Below are 20,351 nucleotides of genomic sequence, written 5' to 3'. Positions count from 1 at the left end.
ATGAAATTGTGCCGTTATAATGCCAAATTAAGGAACTAAAAATAGCAACAAATGAAAACTAGATAGGTGGAGCCGAGGTTATGCTCTTCTTTCATGTGTCCGTGGTCATTATTTGTTAAGAAAGCCCCACTTTAAGTTCAGCAGTTTTCTCAGATTACCTTTTTGAGTAGAAATAAATATTAAAACCATACTATTTCATATTTTTATGATTTTATCACATTTAAAACTACTGTGAGGAACTTTTGTCTTGTGTCGATTTTGGCACCCCATGTGGACAAAGAAGTACCTCTTATCTCTTTGCTGATTTTATCTTGTATACATGCATAATTGGTGGTTTTTAACAAAAAAATATTATCCTGCTTTCTTTAACAGTCATATGAATCACACACTTTACATTTTTGCCCTGAAAAATGTAAACAAAGGCAGCATACAGTGCATCGCTTTGTTTGACACCAATAACTATATAGAAATAATCAATCTTGTAGCTGATGGTCTGGTTTGCTTTTGTGTGTCTTATAGAATAGTCAGAATTAATATCAGTCTGTTTCATTACCAGCAAAAAAACACCTCCTCACAGGAGCTTTAAGAATCAGAGGAGCAGTGCTGGGTTTTGCGGTGGGCGGAACTTTAACGCTGACGGCTACAAAACAGAGCCTGTACGTGACGTCACCTTTCAAACTCCAGTGCAAGACAAGCGATCACACCAAGTCAGACCTGATCAAGCCTCCAAGTATGCCCTCTGTACCCGTACGAAAGGTATTTAAACGATTTTAATATTCTGTATGGAAAATTATCACTGACTTTTTGCTTTAGGCTGCTCTTAACGCAGCTGCAGGTTGAAAAGCTTAACAAAAACTATGAAATAAACACTGACGCTAGCTTTTGCTACCTGGGTAGCTAGCCAGCTATCCATTAGCTGTCATAGCTAGCAAGCTAGATAGCAGTAGCTAACAGTAACGTTAGCTGAGATATATGTGACAAGTTAACTAACGACAATATTGGCGACCAACCCTAATTTCCTGAAGGCATACTAGCTACATATGGAGTAAAGTTGAACGCCGTTAACTCGAGGAACAGGAAGTAGTAACGTTTTAGGCAAATCAAGTCTGCAGAAGCTAGCAGGCTATCTGACGCTAGCACCATGCCATAACAAGCTCCTTAAGTAAGCTAGGCTGTTTGCTAATGTCACAGTTAGGAAGGTAACACAAGACGTTGCATTTGAACGTCAACACTCACCTTAGTAACCCCTTTAGATTTGTTATATAAGGGATAGTTGAGGGTACACGAGAAGCAACAGTTTTCATGTTTTTTCAACGGGGGCAAAATTTTACCAGGTATGCATAGCTATTAAAAGTCAGTTAAGGGTTATCCGCAGTTTGTAAAAAGTTGAAACAATTTTTGTCGTGTATTCTATTTTACTTTAACAACTTTACCGTTGTCTCGAATTAAGCAGACGCTGAATTCAAGTAGTGTCTGTGTGTTCTCTGAATTCAGCTGCAAAGCTCTGCAACAGTCTGGTCTGAATTTAATTACATGAGTTGTTAAAGCTGTGAGCAGTTGCAGCCAATGCAAGTTTCTGCACAAAAGGAATCAAAAGCAACTAAATTGCCTGCTCATCAAAAGACTGTTGCAGATTATCTCGTTGTTTATCAGGTCATCATTAAGTCTGGGATATCTAACTGAACATTTAATTCCTGCAGTTTTAGCATAAGTGAACTATGGAAAACTCGGGCAGGCCTTACCGGGCTAGGCAAGGCGGCTGGGAGAGGGGAGCAGGTGCAGACAAGGGAGAAAGCTGGCGGATCCAGGACCAGGGTCGAGGACAGAACTTTAGATCAGATGGAGGTCAGCAGGGCAGGAACCATGGCGGGCCATATCGAGCCAGTCCCAAGAAGGGAGGGCTGGGGCCCATGAGCTACTCCCCTGGTGGATTCAGAGGAGGTCACAGCCCCTCGCAGAGGGATGACTCGAGGTGGTACTCAGGTCCTGAGAATAGTGGTGGAAGCCGAGAGGATAACTGGAGAGAGCGCTCGCAGCAGCAGCAGCAGCAGCACTGGAGGAGGAGTACCCAAGGAGAAGGTCCAAATGAGGACAGGGAGCAGGGGAGGAGAGAGGACAACGATGGCGGTCCTGGTAAATCAGGTGAGGACTTGGAAATGAGATCCTGAGAGGAAAAAGTGGAACACTTCTAAGACTATCTGCACCATAAAAAATATCTTTGGCTGTCTGCCCAAGGCATCAATATCTATTGACTATTTAAAAAATGCTGTGAACCATGATTCAGTCAATGTCACAGTAATGTAGGCTGCTGTAAATGTATGTCTAGTTTGAGCCTTACTGTAAGAACTTGCTGCCATCCATCATCCAAGACATTTATATACTACTAATAAAGCTTTATCTCAACAAAATCATGGGTAATATAGTTTATACACATGCACTTCTTTCTTAAGGGAAAAGACGGAGAAACAGAAACAAGAAGAAAGATTTTGTTGAAGAGAACAGGGGCCACGAAGAGTCCACACTCTCAGTCACAGAGCTGCGCAGCCTACGGCAAGCAGAGAGGCGGCTTAACAGAGAAGAGATTTACCCTCTGAAAAAGGTACAATGGCAGAAGTGTGTTAACCCAAATTTACAGCCTTTGTGTCTATTGGCTTTAGAGATGCAACAATCTGATAAGGCATTCTTTCTTTCATTATAGTTGTTTCACTGATTCAATATTTGGTATGTTTAAGAGCTAGAACTGACTTAAGAACTTGTAAAAAGATTTCAGCTGTTGTCTGATTTCTGTAACATCCTCCAGAGATCCCACAGCAACCCTGCTGCACTTTACACCTGCACCCTGTGCGATGTTCTTCTGGAATCGGTGTCTGACGCTTACAGACATATCCGAGACAAGCGGCACAAGAAGAGGGCCAGGGTGAGATGTGTTTTAATTATGTATACCACCGTTTACAGTAAATGTTTACAGACTGATGAGGATACTATACTCTCATTGTGCAGTAATCATCTCGATGCATTAAGTCAAGTCAAATTTATTTATATAGCACATTCAAACCACGTAAGCTGACCAAAGTGCTTTACAGAACAGTGGCAGATAAAACAGTGCAAGAGATCCAACACAAACCTGATTATCCTGTATCTGTTTGTTTTTTAGGAGAAGCAAGAGCAGGTGATGCTGACAGAAATTCAGCCTCCTGGTCCGGAGCAGATCATTGCTGTGAGTGCTGCGCTAGATGCAGTTGTCCGGGAACATGGGATGAGTGACGAGGATGTTGAGAAGAGACAATGTGTTGTCTCCATCATGCAAGACCTCCTTCTGTCTGCCCTGTCTGGTAAGTTAGTCACTTACGGAGACTTGAATTCATCCTACAGTTGATGTTGCTTTGTAGCAGACAGGCTGCCTCAGCTTAACATTAGTTAATTATTCTTTGAGTAATGATTTACATTAATTTCCTCTCCCTTTCTCTCCAATGCAGAGATCAGGCTCAGGCTCTATGGATCATCTTGCACTAAGTTTGGATTTAAGGACTCTGATGTCAACATTGACATTCAGTATCCACCTCATGTGAGTAGCCCAGTGTGAGTTTGATGGTGTGAAGACTGTTTTCCTCTCTTGGATTAAACTTTTTTTTTTTTGTGGTTTTCTCATCTTAAATAAAAACACTCCTACTTCTCTAAAGAGAAAAAAGACACAGCATAAATAGCTTTGTCAAAGAAGACATGAAAGTATTCATGTTTAAAGGTGTAAATTTTAGGTTTCATTTCACAAGATGCAGTTCAGGAAACCTCACACAACAGTCCACCATGACTTAATGGAAAACTTTAAATATAGAAGGATACTGTTATAATACAAGCTTTAAATGTGGTTGTTTAGAGTATTTAGGACACGCCATATTTACATATCCTTTTCATATTTTATTTATGGAATCTATTCACAGATGCACCAGCCAGACGTCTTGTTGTTGGTCAAGGAGACCCTCTCTGTGAGCCGTGAGTCGCCTCTTACACATTTTACTCATTTAACAACAAGAGTTTTCCTTGTTCCACCCAAAATAACTTTGTCATGCGCTACACTGTCATAGTCTCAGAATTCACATGTCTCATTGTGTCCTCAGCTCTGTTTGTTGAACTGGAAGCCGATTTTCATGCCAGGGTGCCTGTGGTCATCTGCAAAGAGAAAAAGAGGTGTGTATCTCTCACAGTTGTTAACTGATGATGTTTTATTTTCTATGATTTAGAAATACTATGAAGTTGTGATCTCTGAGATATTAATGACATTAAGAGAGGAAGAGTGATCATATCAGGGTTTGTTACCACTTGCACAGTATCTATACCAGCGAATGAAAAGTGAAACTCTTTTTTTTATCTCAACAGCGGCCTGCTCTGCAAAGTCAGTGCAGGGAATGACAACGCCTTCCAAACCACCTCCTATCTTTCTGCTCTGTCCAGTCGGGAAAATCTCCTCCTCCCGCTGGTTTTGGGCCTCAGACACTGGGCTCGGGTATGTTTCCAATTAAGACTTGGACCTGTCAGCCAGACAACAAGTTAAAGGGGCTCAGTGTGTATATAACTTGTGTAATACATGACATTTATAAAACGCGTTGTCCCTGCTTCCTGCTCAGATCTGTGAAATCGACCGTGCAGAGGAGGGTGGGCTGCCGCCGTACGTCTTCGCCCTCATGGTTGTCTTCTTCTTGCAGCAGCGCAGAGAGTCCCTCTTGCCTACCTACCTTAAACAGGAGGTGTGTTTCTCTTTATCTTGATCTGGAAAATATATTTTTTAATGTTTGTCCCTGGTGATTGTTAATAATTAAAACTAATTGTCTTGATTGTCATTTTAGATTAAGGTGTTTTCACTGAGTAGGCTGTCAGACTTCAACCTCACGCATGTGGAGGACGGATATTTACACTGGGCTTACACTCCTTCCTCCAAAGAGTCCTCAAAGCCAGCAGAGGGCTCCTGTATAAAGGGAAAGGTAAGCATGAAGACACTAATGTTGTTGTGAGATGAGGAATATTGGCTCCTTATTTTTTGTCAGTTTGATAAATAGATTTTATTAGTTTTATGATGAATTTCACAGTGAAAAAGGGGGCGGATAAATCGAGGTTGCTTTTGGTAACAGGTTGTTATGTACAGTTTGTTTGGTTTGAGGAAGGGAATGTCTTTATGCACTTTAATCCTCCCTCCTAACTGATCTGTAAGAGTATGTCCCTTTCAGGTTCCGCTGGTGTTTCAGAGCCCTCACCCGCCTGTGGAAGTTGGGCTTCTCTGGGTTGAAATGCTTCGCTTCTACTCGCTGGAGTTCATCATGGCTGACCATGTGATTAGTGTGCGGACGAATGCTGTCCTCTCCAGAGAGATAAAAGACTGGCCAAAGAAACGCATCGCTGTAGAGGGTCAGAAGATTTCTCTTTCAAATTAATTTAAAAGTTTTTGTTTCGGGGACTTTTGGGGAGTTGCTTTTGGTTGTCAAAAAGGAAAATATAGTTGTCAAGTGGTTGCCATTGATGTCAACCAAAAGCAAAATTTCAAAGTTTATTTATTTCCCAGCCATTAATGAACGTGTTGATACTCATGATTTTGTCAGTGGTGGCTTCAAATCCCCAAGCCTAGATGTTTATTCCCTTAAAAGTAATAATCTCGAAGATCTTAGTTTTGTTCTCTTTGGCGGTAAATGGTAATTGCAGGAGCACACTTCCCAGGTATCCAGACAGTGTTGCATGTGTGACGTCCACAGTTGGCTCTGGTTGTAACTCTTGATTTTCCTCGCTGACGGTCGCTTTCCTTTTCAGACTGTTTGCCTTCATCTGAGCGTCGAGTTTGTTTCTCTTTCTTTGGATTTTCACTTATTTTTAAAGTTGTATCTGTAGTCATCGATCTTTTCTTTGTTTGTTCAGCCATAGTAGATTAGTATTTATGCGCAACACTTGCAGAGACAAGCAGTCACTTAGCTACGGCAGTCACCACAGACTCCCAGTCTGTAATACTGCAAATGTAAAGGCTTTCGTCAGTGGGCCACAGACTCAATCACCATTGTGTTACATCATTCAGTGATAGATAGTGACTTTATTTAGATGAAAATCTTTGAGATTATCACTTTAAATAATATCATATAAGAACAGTGATTACTGTTACATTGTTCTCCTCCAACTTATGTAACTGTTTCTTTGTTCAGACCCATTTGCTGTGAAGAGAAATGTGGCCCGCACAGTGAACAGTCAGCAGATGTTTGAGTACATCGTCCACTGCCTCAAAACCACATACAAGTACTTTGCACTGCCGCTCAACACGCCAGCTGCTGGTCAGAAGACACCGGCACAGCGTGGAGCCGCTAAAGGGGCAAATTCTAAGGCTTCAAATGAAGGGATGGTGTCTGACTTCAGTCAGCTCAGTGTTCAGTCACATCATGAACCTAAAGCCTCAGAAAATGGTCCTGAAGACTCTGATTGCATTATCGAGGAAGAGGAGGAAGTTGAAGAATACAGTGACTCCGATGAAGAGCGAGAGAAGGAAAAAGTGGACCTGGGCAAAGGCAGTCTCTCTGAGGATGAGGAGGATGAAGATGTCGATATTGATGTTGACTCACATGACAGACAACACTTGGACAGCTTCACCACAGAGGACGAGGACATTTTCCCCGTGGACGAGATCTCAGGGGAGGAGCTTTTGTCTGATGAGGAGGGTCCAGACTTGGACACACCGGGTTCAATGGATGAGGAAGAGGAGGAGGGGGCATTGGCAGCTGAAAGTGTCTCACCTTTGGAGGAAGCAAGTAAAGATGAGAACACGGAAAATACAAACCAAAAACAGAAGAAACAATCTTATGGATTCACCAGGCAAGCTTTCACCAGAGGCAAGGTGAGAAAAGTGTCATGTTAGTTTTCACTTTACATGAAGCGTCTATGCAACCCTCTCTGTAGAGAAGTGTTCAAAGGTGACTGCACCCTGCCCAGACGACGCCCAACTCACCTCAACATTCTAAAGTTGGCAGTTGCTGGTTGCAGTCTATAGAGCCTGATCAGACAGAACACGTTTTGCAGGTTGTAAAACACGAGGCGCACCGCACTGCCTTTTTTGTGGAAGTAAACACCCGATCAGACAGAGCACGATTTAGCAGCTGGGGGCAGCTTTCTTCTACTGTTGTTAAGGCAACCACCGAATCATTAGCTGTCATTAACTTAACCATTATATTGTAAACTGACAGAAGGCCCGCCTCTCCTTTCACCCGATTGGACAATGAGAAAAAAACGGCAATGACGTCGGGCGCTTTTCTGCTTTGAGTTCAAGTTTTTTCAACTTGAGGCGCTCGGAGCGTTTCCTCAAAGACGCGAGGCGCACAGAGCGGAAAAAACGTGAGGTGCTCTGCAACACAAAGGCAGCACGCAAAAAGCCTCTCATTGAAAACAATGAAAACAAAGCCGCCCCGGCTGCTAAAACGCTTTCTGTCTGATCGGGCCCTTTAGAATGTTCCGAAAACCAACTGCCAGCTCCACACTGCCCAGACACTAGCTGACAGGACAGACTTTTGTTGCCTACTTCTTCTTGTTTAAGTTTTTGCTTTATTCTACTCGGACGAAGGTCGTGCGTACAGATGTTCAGCACGCGAGTATAGGCTAGTTGTCAAGGGAACGCACTCTCAGAATGATGGAACTGTGTGGCGTGTGGTAATGGCGGAGAATTCTAATCCCAGCCCTGCCAGAGAGAGAGATTCTCACCCCCAGAGTAACAGAGGTGTTTTTTTTTTTTTTAAAGACATGTTTATGTTTAAAGATTATTTATTTCACAGGACAGGCTGAAGATAGACAGGAAATGTTGGGAGTAGAGAGTGGGGGATGACATGCACCAAGTGATCGGCAGACAGGGAGTCGAACCTGCGATCAGTGCGACGAGGACCGTGGCCTCTGTACATGGGGCGCCCGCTCTACCAACTGAGCTAAACCAGCGCCCCATGTTTAAATAACACAGCACAGCTCGCTCAGAGCGCTGAGTGTCTGTTCTACCGTAACCAAATTATTTCATTTGTTTATTTATAAGCCTGTGTTGATCTTTTAAAAGGCATGTTTATGTTTAAATATGTGTTTTTTAGAAGGAATAATCGAACGTCTTTGGGATGTAGCTGATGGGGTGTTTGACGAGACACGAAGTTGTGGCGAATAAGCTAATCAAAGTTTAATCTCTCGTAGTCCCATATGGTCGTGTGCAGCTTGTGCAAGCGTGATGGACATCTGAAGAAAGACTGCCCAGAGGATTTCAAGAAAGTGCAGCTGGATCCTTTACCTCCACTAACACCGGAGTTTCTCAATGTCCTTAACATAGTCTGTGAGCAGTGCTACAGTAAGTACTATGTGCCTTTATTTTGGCTCAGGGGTTATTACATAAATGGCAAGAAGTATTCAACTAACCTGTTTCTTACTTGCATAAAATGTCTTATAATTGCCAGTGAGGTTTGAAGTCAAGGTGGAAAAGCTTTTTTTGGTAGTTGTCCAGAGGGTTAGGGTTCGATTATCTTTGCTTGAGCACAAACACGTTTGAAATTTGAGGCTCATACAGAAACATTTTCTTTTTACTCATAAGACTCTGCTTTTTACCACCACACCATTAAATCAGCATAGCAATACTGTGCCAAAAATGTCTTGCTTGTTTAAAATCATTACAATAAAGTGAATGATATTAGTAAACCTAACTTGGATGTGTCCTTTTCAGCTGACTTTGCCCCAGATGAACTGGAAGTGGGCGTTAGAGAGCACATCCTTCAAGACCTGCAGAACTTTGTTAGACGACAGTTTGCTGGTAAAGTAGACCACCTCTTTCATTGTGTTTTACATTTTTACTAGCATGATGTCACTGACATTTCATTTTATTGACTTGCCAGTTAACCACTAAAACGGTAGAACAGAGTGCACTTCTTTGAGGAAACTGACAGATCATGTTTTTTGATGCACAGGAGCTCGGCTACAGCTGTTTGGATCCTCCAAAAATGGCTTTGGTTTCAGACAGAGTGACTTAGACATCTGTATGGTGCTGGAGGGGCAGGAAACCATAGATGTAAGTGAACTCTCTGTCTTGCAAGTTTTATTTGCATACACAGGTGTGGAGGCTTTCATTGTGTCATTGTGGTCAGCTACGCTCCAATTTTAGCAGCTTTCTTTGCTTATTTTTGAATTCCATGTTCAGTCAAGTGTTAAGACCTTTTTATGTGTAGGTCGTTTAAATCTGGATGCCTGACTGAATTCTTAATTCTGAAACTGCTGAGTTAATTGATGGATAGAATCTAATTCTGATCTTTCATTTATAAACTGTATTTCTCCTACAGGACATTGACTGCATCAATATAATCGAAAGTTTGGCAAGGCTGTTAAAGAAACACCCAGGTTAGTATTAGGTTGAAGACATTTTATTTAAGTAGCCCAAGATTACAGACATGCTTCAAATTGTATTTATTATATTGTAATCATTTTTAGCTCGTCGGCTCATGTTGTAATAGTCTGCATCAGAGAGCCTACCTTGAATGAAGAATGTCTCCCTTGTTTAACATGAGGGGAAAAATACCACTGAGGCAAAAAATCTTAAAATTCTTATTAACAGATTTGAGCTGATTTTGAAAAGGAAAATATGGCAAACATACTTCTGTTGGCTCACAGAAGATTCATCATGTTTAATTTGTTGATAATAGTTTGTGTGTTTTATACACTTTCCCTTTAAATCATGTATTTGTCAAATTGAGGAACTATGTCAGTACAGTGCACATGTAAGCTGTTTCCAAATCTGCACCCTGTCCCCAGGCCTGAAGAACATCCTGCCCATCACGACAGCTAAAGTCCCCATCGTGAAGTTCTACCATGTTCGCACCGGCCTGGAGGGAGACATCAGCCTCTACAACACTCTGGTAGGGTTTGTTCTCTCTGTTAATTTTTAAATATCATTTTGTCTCAAATTGCTTTGCTTTAACAGAAACATTTTTCTTCTATAGGCCCTGCACAACACACACCTGCTAGCTTCTTATGCTGCTATCGACTGGAGAGTGAAGATCCTCTGCTACGTTATGAAGGTTTTTGCCAAGGTGAGAATGCTTGCCACACTCACAGCTAAGGTGCCTTTGTGTGTCCCAAGTGTAATATGATATTAATATTAAGCTGTAAATTATATTGCCTGTAAGTGTGTAACTATCAGATTTGTATTGTCCCATTACAGATGTGTGACATCGGGGATGCTTCACGCGGCAGCCTCTCGTCCTACGCCTACACCCTCATGGTGCTGTTCTTTCTCCAGCAGAGAAACCCACCTGTTATCCCCGTGCTGCAAGAGGTACAAACAACATTGTTTAGGGGGAAACAGGAGGAGGAGTTTGAGTTGAGGTGCACTTGATCTACCTTCTGTAGCAGCTCTCATGTTTATTTTTCCACCAACATCTTTTATTTGTCTCTTAAAGATTTATGACGGAAAGAAGAAGCCTGAGGTGCTAGTTGACGGCTGGAACGTGTACTTCTTTGATGATTTAAAAACACTGGTGAGCATTTGTTTTTATTAAAATTAGCATAAGTTCCCCTCTAAAATTTCAGTGAATAAAAATGCTTTTCATGCCGTGTCTTACGTATGTGTCGATCTCTCGTTCCTCTACTTGCAGCCCAGTCGCTGGCCACAGTACAGGACCAACTCTGAGACGGTGGGGGAGCTGTGGCTCGGCCTGCTTCGCTTTTACACTGAGGACTTTGACTTCAGGGACCATGTTATCTGCATCCGTCAGCACGGCCGCCTCACCACCTTCAACAAGCAGTGGACGTCCAAATACATTGTGATTGAAGGTCAGCTAGTGTGACACACTAAGGGTCCAGATTTATGGTGTATGATAAAACACAGTAGAATAAAGAATGATTCCACTTGAAGATGCAACAGAATTATGTGTTTTGGTTTCAATGCTTTTAATTACTTGCATAACCTTTTATCTAAGGTTGTACAGGTTCTAATGGTATGAAGCAATGACTGTATATATAGATCGACGATGTGTCTCCATCTGCTCTCATTGTATGAAATTGATGCCAAAACAGCCCCCGTGACGGAGCAATTGGAGCCAGAGTTGCGCAGTACAGATCAGTCGATGGAGCCGCCGTAGCCACTTCTGCTAACCAAAACACACACTTAACTTACTGAAAAAAAGACCCCACACGTCGGCGTATTTAACAGCAGAACAGCTTCTTGTGTTGGTCTGAAGCAGACGTTCACAGATATGGAAACTTCAATGACTGAAGTGATATTTTTTTTTAGTTACGTTTGCTCCCATCGTTCCTCTTCCACTCTGCTAATCCTGAACAGATCAGCTGCAGGAGACGTATTTGTCAACAGAGCTGTCAATCATCCTTTTAACAGCATAACATAACTAATTAAAACTAAACTTGTCACAAAAATGAACACTTGTATTTGGTGTGTATTTTGATTTTATAGTTTGACTCTTGTCCCATCTGTTAACATGGAGGAGGTGGGCTTTATGAGCTATACTGCAGCCAGTCAGCAGGGGGCGCTCAAAATGTTTTGGATCACTTTTAAGGAGCTGTCATGTCGTCCATCTTTTTATACAGTCTATGGTATGAAGCATTTAAAGATTGATATGTTTGCTCATTGTGATGTCATTTGCTATCTATGGATGCACTGGCAGAGTTCAAAGTATTATCATTAGTGAATAACAATGTTGACTTCGTATGGCTGCCTGGAAATATTTTGAACTGTCAAATTGTGTTGCTTTCCCTTCTCTGTTCATATTACAGATCCGTTCGACCTGAATCATAATCTTGGTGCTGGTCTGTCCAGGAAAAGTATGCCAACTACTGTTTGTCCTTTTTTCAAATTGTATCTTACCTGTCTCTTCAATGTTTGTCTTTTCACGTGTCTCCTTTGATTTCTCACTTCACATTTTTTTGTGATCAAAACAGTGACTAACTTCATCATGAAGGCTTTCATCAACGGCCGAACAGTGTTTGGCACACCAGTCAGAGCCTTTCCTCCCGTGTACCCCAGTCAGATGGTCAGTATTTGCTCTTTAAACTCCACACTTACACATTGTGGTGACATTATCAAGGCACTGACATTGTGGCTTCTCTTCATCCCAGGAGTACTTCTTTGATCCTGAAGTCCTCACTGAGGGAGAAGTGGCTCCAAATGACCGCTGCTGCCGCATCTGTGGCAAGATTGGCCACTTCATGAAAGACTGTCCCATGCGTAAAAAGTATGTATAATCACATTTGTCACAGTCTTTACTTGCAGATACATGTCTGTCTCTGCCATGTTTTAAGCTACATGTTTTGCAACATAGGTCCAAGCATAGACGGGACTCTGAGAAAAGGCCAGAACACCTGCGAGACAGAATGGACGGAGAGGACGGCAGGGATCAGGTCCGACACAAGAGTGATCACTGGAGGAAAAGAGATGCACTGGAGATGCGCTGCTGCTACCTGTGTGGATCAACTGCCCACATCAAGAAGGACTGTCAGCTCTACAGAAGCCCTGCAGGTTCAAACTGAGTTTCCCTATTTATCTTCTCCCAATTGCTTTGTTAGTGACTCCAAAGGATATTTTTCAACACCTCAGTAGAACTGTTTTTTTGTTCTGTCCTTTTATATTTTTAATGCAATAGAAAGCAGATTACAAGAAGTTATTTCAAAGTGACAATATATGTAGAATAAAGGGAATTCAGCTGCTTTCTTTATGGTCTTTTAAATTGTCATTTTCCAGGTAATATGAGGACGGAAAACTTTTCCTCGCCCTCTTCAGCCCACTTGAGGAACTTGAGAGAAAAAGAGAAACAGGTATGATCTGAAGTTTGTCACCAAAATATTTATTTAAACACTGAAGCTGGTGGATAAAACTTTGTGTGCACTGCTTTAACGTTGCTCCTGTGTATCCTCCTTTTGTTCAGGGTTCACCCATACAAGAAGAGAAGAAGAGAAAGCAACAAAATGTGATATTAAGTCCTCAAGCGGGTATGTAACTATACAACAACAATATGAGAATTATTGCCTAACAATCAAAGTCATGTTTTTGCTTATTTAACATTCAGTTGATTTTAAGTTTTTATTTCAAATTACATTTTAGGAATATACAACATTCCACTTCACTTATGATAACCAACACATATTTTCCAATTAATGGACACAAAATATCTATAAGTCAACTGTCTTGTCTTAGGGTTGGTGAGGAGAGACAATGAGAGCGAGAAATGTTTGCAGGAAGTTCAGGTTCCTCCAGCTTTCCAGAGATCACATGTGCTGACCTTTTTGCTAGAGTTCGGCGTGTTGCTCCTGTATTTGTTTCTTGTTGTCTATGCACTCCAAGAATATATTTTGTGAGTGATCTAATTTGTAACCTGAAATGATTTTTTGTAAATAAAGCAGCAAATAAAACAAATACAGCGGTCAGTTTAGACTGATACGATGTAGTAGTTGTAGTTTTTACAATACAAAAGTGCGGTTGGGTGCAGGTTAAAAAAATGATTTGGAATAAATATTAACAATTACACCCTGGTTTGTTTCAGGAAGCTTAGCCTGCCGAAATTTGGGTCGCTCTGGTAACAGGAAGAGCCCAGTGGAGTGAGCTGACGTTGTGGTTACACAGGCTACGAGGTTCCCCTCCTGTCCAGGCAGAGAGAGACCCAAAATCCAGAGATCCTTAATTCTGAAAAGGACTGTCGGGCCGATGAGAGCCTGTTAAAAGCCAAAGCCAGGACGCCTTGACTTGAAGCCAAATAGGGCCTTTTTATGTGTTTTTTTTTTTCTCCCCCTAAAGTTCTCCTCCTCCGAGGAGCTTTTTAAAACTTTCATTTTAATAAGATGAGCCATTGTGCATGCACCTCATGTCTTTGTTTACCTAAACTGCAAGTCAAGTTTTTTTTAATTCATTACATTTAAAGCAATGTCATTGCAGATTCAGTGTGAAATCTCTTAAATTAGAAATTGTGAGTAAGTGAGATTTGTCTGTTAAGCGACCGACAGTAATTAACTTTGATCACAATAAGGTATTTTTTTAGCAGACAACAAACTATATATTTGTCTTAACACTTTTTGACTGTTTAGGCTCAACATAAAAAACTCATAAAACGATAAGAACTGTTACAGCAGTAAGACAAATAGACATGTGACATGGTCTGCTATATAAAATGGTTAGAGGTCTGTAAACTTCATCGAGCTCAGATCCATTTTAAATTCATCACAATGTCACTTTTCTGTTCACTTATTCCTTATTTTATAATGCAAGGTTTTAGGGCAAATTTCAACTTGTTTCTTGAGATTTTACTTAATTTTAGATTTATTTCTCGTGTAATTATTAGAAATTTTGAATGGCAGTGTACTTTTCATAATGGCTTGGATCTTTTTTTTTTTTATAGATTTTCTTTTTAAATCCTATTTAATTTGTCCTCTGCACTGACGTCCATCAGTCCATCAATCCATCAATCCATCTCTCCTTCAGCCTTGAAAGCAGCTCTACTTACAGTATATATCCGTGTTTGTGTGTCTCTGTATTGGAGAAGTCACCCTGTAGATATCTTTTTCTGGATCACTTCTTTTTTTGAGACTGCTGATCCACCATTTATTCATAAATACATGCTGCCCTTAAACTGCCTGTGTGTCAGTGGCCGGACAGTTAAACTGTACTTGCTCTGCTAACCCTGACCTGTATTTGTCTCCATACATGCTAGGAAGTGTTGTAAGTAAAGTGCTAGAGTGCACATAGTAGAGAAAATTTGGCTTAAAAAGGTCGTATCCTTGCTCTCAGTGGTAAGGTTTTAAGAACCAATGAACTAGTCCAGCTGATTGCGTACGCTGCTGCAAACACTGTCCCCTTCTCTTAAACTAGAGGTAATCTCAGTTAGTTCAGTGGAGAGAGAAATGTATTTATTTACCACAAAGGCTTCATTTTGATGTAATGTTGCCACAGATTGGTAGCTGCACTGTGAGGGCTCATGCCCTCGATTTATGTTGCTGCTAGTTTATGTCTCAAAGACCTGCTTATAATTCAACTTTGAATATGGACTGTCTGGCTTTACTGTGTCCTAATATGGCTGACTTTTATAAAAAAAAAAGTGTTGTTGATGGTATTGTTATCACACTTATCATTTTATTGTAGCTTTCATTTAGTGCTAGCCTAATTGGATTTCTTTTGTTGGACTCAGTTTGAAGGTTTAATTTGTTATTAAACAACCCCGATCCTGCCAGGAAAGGTTGGCTTGCAATCCATTTTGTGTCTCAAAGAATTCATTAAACTGAAATCAAATCCAGGTGTGGAATATTTCTTTGAAGCTAAATATATAGGAGACAATATATGGTTATCCAAGTGTTTGTGCATTTATAGAAATGAAAGAAAGCAGTATATCTAGGTTTCAAGCGAAAGACGCAGAAGTGACGTGCCAACCCCAGAAAATAACTCATTAAACTTAAATTATGGATTGCTATTTTAGATCGGTTTCCCTCTTTGTCTCATATATATACACATTTAGCAATGCAGCCAATAAAGACAAAAACTGCACCATCAAGGTATACTTCTAAAAAAAAAATCTATAATGATTAAAGGCATTTTCAATTATTTCTGTTCCTTTTAAATGTTTTGTGTAGTGTAGTATTTTTCAAGAAAGTTGACTTTCACTTACAGGGTATTATTCAGGTTTGGATTGTAATGTTAGTTTATTCTGGTTAAGGGATTTTTTGTTTATTTTTTACCCGAACCTTTCAGTCAGACCTTTATGACACAGAATACAGCACAGTAGAATGCGAGTATAATTAAGTTTATTATTGACCTTGGTTAATATAGTTCAAAGTCATCTAGTTGTAAAGGGACATTGAATTAACATTTTTAGTCACAATTGGTAGAAGTAATAGGAGAATAATGAGATGAAACAATCCCTATAAGGGAAGAATAAACCTTACAGCACCTCTGTAATATTTCAAGTAAGTTACACAACAGGAACTGATATTTAGAAACTTCTATCCGTAAGGCCATTGGCTCCCGCCCCTGTCTGTCAGAATATTAACCAATCACTCAACGGGCTGCGTATTTGGGGCGGTTGACAATTTTTTTACACACATGCGCACTTCAATGTTGTGATTTCAACTGTAGAAACATGTCTGCCTCCATGGTGCGAGCGACCGTCCGAGCGGTCAGCAAAAGGAAGATATTGCCCACAAGAGCAGCACTGACACTGGTAAGTTCTAAACAGCGGCTGTAAACTAATGTTAAACACTCTTCTGCCTGTTCAGTGTATTGTAATTCAGACAGTGTGGCGTTAACACCAGCGGCCGTTATGTAGTCTCGACGTTACGTGATCTAAAGTTAGCTAAGCTAGCGACCCAAGCTAACCATCTGTGAGTTGAGCGTTACACGCAGTACAATTTGTTCTGCTTTTACGAGCTTTCACGTAACATTAATATTGTCCTCTTGTTGGTGAACCCATATTAGCCGATTAAACACAGAGTGGTTATGTAAGTAAGACGCTAAGTCGTAACGTTATAATTGTCATGGGCTTAACTGGAGACTCGGGCAAGGTTGCTTAGCTACGCAGTTTCCTGGTATTTTACCACCAGTTCCGTAAAACTGACATTAGCCGCTTGTTGGCAATTATTAACAATTTAACACAACACGGAAAACTGCGCCAGGCTGTACAAAATTAAGGCTATCCTCTGCTACAATTTATAAACTTACCAGTGTTGCCAGATCAGATTGACTGCTTCCAGCCCAATTACAACTCAAAACCAACAATAAAAATGAGCCCAACTCATAACCTTGGCCAAAATGCATGGTCCAAGGTGATTTAAAAAAAGCCCAATTGGGCAGAAACCCGCCCAATCTGGCAATACTGAAAGTTAAACTAATGCTAGCGTGCTGAAATAAAGAGAGAAACCATCAAGACTGATGACAAACGGCGGCACCGCACCTCATGTTTGTGGACCATATCTTGCTGTTACATATTCGATTTGATTGCAGTGAGACATTTGTTACATGCCAACCTCTTCAATTTCTCATTAAATTCACCGTCACTCTTTACTGTAAGCGGTCTAATGGAGCAGAATATACTTCGGAAAGCTGCTGGTAATAGAATAGCAGGCAATGTGATCTAATTTAACTCTCAGTGTCGCTAGCTGTCAATGCATAGCCATGGTTTGTTGTTATGGGCGGGATAAATATGTTGATGGTGAATTTCGGCCTAATGCACTCTGCTTACGGTGCTGTGCTTGTGAGATAATGTGTGTGTATGGTGTTATGAGCTGATAAAGGCCTCAAGCTGAAGGGAACGTTAAGTAGTGGGATGTCCCCCAACAAAGAGAATTGCAGATGATGTGTCGTTTAAGGTTTCTGCTGTAGTTATTTTCTTTGTCTGTCTGGGACCAAGACCAAATATGATCATAAATTCAATTTGTGCTGTAAACCTCATTCCCTTTGCAAATTAGGATACAATAAAAAAGTAAGAATATATAAACTCCGGTTGAAAATAGATTTAATGCTATTAACTATAGGAATAATAATGGCATATTGGTTAGGGTTTTGGACAACATCATTACACTTGGTTGACAGTATTGTTATGAAACAAATCAAGGCTGAAGGCAAACCAGTCATGTGATCACTGATATTAACCTTTGTCTGGAACCGTCCGTCAAGTCAAGTTTATTTATAGAGCACATTTTAAAACGACTTATGCTGACCAAAGTGCTGTACAACAAAGAAGATCCAAATACACAATATAACACAATTACTAAAATAAATAAAATAAAAGAATAATAAAGCAGATAAGAGCAGCGATAAAACCGGAAAAAATAAACAAATATAAAACAATTGCTGGACAATATAAGATAAAATGGGAAGGGTTGAGCTCAACTAGAGTTGAAGGCCATCGCGAAAAGATGGGTCTTTAGCAGGGACTTACACATTTGGAGTGACTCTGCAGTTTTTATGTGGATAGGAAGGCTCCACTAAAGGCTCTGACACAGCTGGGATGTATTTTACATTTGGCATCAGCAGCTCAGTTTCACACATGCAGCTACCTATCGGCTTTAAGAGATTAGAACTGTGTGGCTTATGTGGTTCACCTCAGTCTCCTAAACGTCTCAACAGGGAAGCCTAAACGCTCAATTACAGCTGGAGCTACAAGGGTGCAGTTTTTTTCATTAAACTGTGGACACAATTCAGTGTATATGTTGGCTGCAACTGAGTAGTAACCTTTCATCTTCTGTTGTCTTTGCTTTAGACTCCATCGGCTGTGAGTAAGATCAGACATCTATTGCAGGGCAAGCCGGAATATGTGAGTAACTGATACAGATAACATTCTCTGAGCTTCTCTTTGTCTTTTGTAACATGAACAGGGTTCTGTTTTGTTTTCAGGCTTAGACTTTTTATAAAGCAGGTTGTAGTCATCTTAGGAATGTATCCCCTGCTTCTTAAAAAGTAGATTTTTTATGGGTTTCAATGTCTTTCTCTTAATATTCATTTATCATAAAACTGTTAATGGTTTTGCTGGTTTGCTAACATACCCATGTTAATTATATATTCAATATGGGTTTGCCACCTTTCTTTGACGGCTCGCTTTTCAATGCTTTGTGTCTGGCTTACTGGGACAACTACAAACTCTGTATTTCTATGGTGCTTCTGCTTCCCATCTCCCTGTAGCCCTGCATGTTTATTTATCTTATAACAAAGTTGGAGTAGTTATTGGTAAATTAATCTGTATAGTAATGTCTGCGTGGCTCTCTCTAGATCGGTTTGAAGGTTGGAGTGAGAACACGGGGCTGTAATGGACTGACTTATACACTGGACTACACCAAGGAGAGAGACAAATCAGATGAGGAAGTGCTGCAGGATGGTGAGCTATGTCTCATTTCCTTTACACTGGTTTACTTTTTCAGTCTTGAGTCTTTTGTTTGTCTGACTTTGCATTTTTTAAACGATAAAGCCTTTACATCTATTTATTACTCTGTAAAGAACTTTGAATTGTCCCTGTGTATGAAATGTGCTGTAAAATAAAGCTGCCTTACCTTTCCTTATAGTAAAAGATTTAGAATTTTGAGGTTATGAAGGGGAAATGAAGAACAAATACTTTTTTGATACTACCTCTAGGGGGTGCTGAAGTTGGATAATTATTTTATGAACACAATGGCTGTAATTTAATCATGCTCTTGTGGGGTTTAAAGGGATTTTAACAGTTTACAATGTTAAATAAAAGTGTTAAGGTAAAACTTATGAGTAGTGACGGCTCTACTTTGACTCTCTTGCAGGTGTGAGGGTGTTTATAGAGAAAAAGGCTCAGCTCACCCTTCTGGGAACTGAGATGGACTTTGTGGAGTCGAAGCTGTCCAGTGAATTTGTATTCAACAATCCAAACATCAAGGGCACATGTGGCTGCGGAGAAAGCTTCAACATGTGAGCATCCAGGAGTCTCCTGCCTCCCTGCACCCTCCCTGCTCTGAACCCCGTCCCGTCCGTAAAGACTGAGAGACCGAATAAGTCGGACATGAGGAGATCTCTGGGATGTGGACGTGCCTGTGTTCCTGCCAACGCTCTTCCTTGGACCACTAGTATACACACACTGGTTAAGATCAAATATCCACGTTTATGCTTAGAGGAAGGTTTCAAAACCATCAGTGTTGGAACCGTCTCATACATATTAACTTTAGGTTCAAAAACTCGGTTATCTAATGCAGAAATCAATGTTTTTTTACATTTAGTGACTGGCTGCCTACACATATTCATACGCACATTATTTTCAGAAATTACGTAAAATTTCACCATGACTTGTACGCAGCAGGAAGTGGTTTAACTTTGCTCAAGAACTTCAGGTTTTAGTTGTTAAAGCTAGGAGGAAGATGAAGTATCATGATACTATTTAGTATTCCGTTTTTAAGTTTAAATCTACCCACCAAAGTCCATACATTTTAAGGTCGACATCTACTGTTTGAAGTGTAATATCATCCCATCATGTCATGTACCAGCAGTATGCATAAGTGGAAGAGTTTGAGTGTCTTGCTTTCTTAGTTTATAAAGTATATATTTATCTCTGTGTGTAAATACAAAGAATGTAAATCTCCCTTGAACCACACAAACGCACAAAAAAACAACGCACCAAACATGTATCCCTCACTCAAGAGTACATGAGGTTTATGTTGGTTTTCTTTTTGCTTGATAAAAGCCAGAACTTTGTATGATAGACTGTGTGCTCTTAATATTTGTAACTGTGCAATTTGTCTGTGTACATATAAGATAATAAATAGCTAAATTCAGTAATATAAAATTGTGTGGAGGTTGTTTTAAGTTCAGCAGTTTGAGTGTTTGATTTGGGCCAGGATGATTGTGACATCATGACAGTTGTCATGGAGATGGCTTG

General features: G+C 40.4%; 2 protein-coding genes across 2 annotated transcripts; both read left to right on the top strand.

The window, feature by feature from the left end:
- The first annotated feature begins 678 nt into the window (after window positions 1–678).
- On the top strand, window positions 679–15,263 carry tut7 (terminal uridylyl transferase 7). Its single transcript, XM_069683161.1, has 29 exons — window positions 679–756; window positions 1,701–2,142; window positions 2,451–2,599; window positions 2,801–2,917; window positions 3,155–3,332; window positions 3,477–3,565; window positions 3,939–3,990; window positions 4,116–4,185; window positions 4,375–4,501; window positions 4,623–4,742; window positions 4,842–4,976; window positions 5,220–5,397; window positions 6,177–6,859; window positions 8,185–8,335; window positions 8,705–8,791; window positions 8,946–9,046; window positions 9,315–9,372; window positions 9,784–9,887; window positions 9,972–10,061; window positions 10,193–10,306; window positions 10,431–10,508; window positions 10,626–10,803; window positions 11,761–11,808; window positions 11,926–12,017; window positions 12,103–12,218; window positions 12,306–12,502; window positions 12,725–12,798; window positions 12,909–12,972; window positions 13,524–15,263. The coding sequence occupies exons 2-29, from the start codon at window positions 1,719–1,721 to the stop codon at window positions 13,580–13,582; spliced, it is 3,933 nt and encodes a 1,310-aa protein (XP_069539262.1). The 5' UTR covers window positions 679–756; window positions 1,701–1,718; the 3' UTR covers window positions 13,583–15,263.
- An 830-nt stretch (window positions 15,264–16,093) lies between these two features.
- isca1 (iron-sulfur cluster assembly 1) lies at window positions 16,094–20,351 on the top strand. Its single transcript, XM_069683321.1, has 4 exons — window positions 16,094–16,184; window positions 18,222–18,275; window positions 18,728–18,833; window positions 19,246–20,351. The coding sequence occupies exons 1-4, from the start codon at window positions 16,104–16,106 to the stop codon at window positions 19,392–19,394; spliced, it is 390 nt and encodes a 129-aa protein (XP_069539422.1). The 5' UTR covers window positions 16,094–16,103; the 3' UTR covers window positions 19,395–20,351.

Source organism: Semicossyphus pulcher, unplaced genomic scaffold (assembly GCF_022749685.1).
Source record: "Semicossyphus pulcher isolate SPU_LCO1_2020_fin unplaced genomic scaffold, fSemPul1.0.p SCAF_6, whole genome shotgun sequence".
NCBI lineage: Eukaryota > Metazoa > Chordata > Actinopteri > Labriformes > Labridae > Semicossyphus > Semicossyphus pulcher.
The sequence above is the reverse complement of the archived record's forward strand: the minus strand, read 5'-3'. Positions and strand labels throughout refer to the sequence as shown.

Coding starts and splice junctions, on each gene's coding strand:
- tut7 (XM_069683161.1), top strand. CDS start 1,719: ATGGAAAACTCGGGCAGGCCTTACCGGGCTAGGCAAGGCGGCTGGGAG. Junction 4,502..4,622: donor GCCTCAGACACTGGGCTCGG/GTATGTTTCCAA, acceptor CTTCCTGCTCAG/ATCTGTGAAATCGACCGTGC. Junction 8,336..8,704: donor AGTCTGTGAGCAGTGCTACA/GTAAGTACTATG, acceptor TGTCCTTTTCAG/CTGACTTTGCCCCAGATGAA.
- isca1 (XM_069683321.1), top strand. CDS start 16,104: ATGTCTGCCTCCATGGTGCGAGCGACCGTCCGAGCGGTCAGCAAAAGG. Junction 16,185..18,221: donor CAAGAGCAGCACTGACACTG/GTAAGTTCTAAA, acceptor TCTTTGCTTTAG/ACTCCATCGGCTGTGAGTAA. Junction 18,834..19,245: donor TGAGGAAGTGCTGCAGGATG/GTGAGCTATGTC, acceptor ACTCTCTTGCAG/GTGTGAGGGTGTTTATAGAG.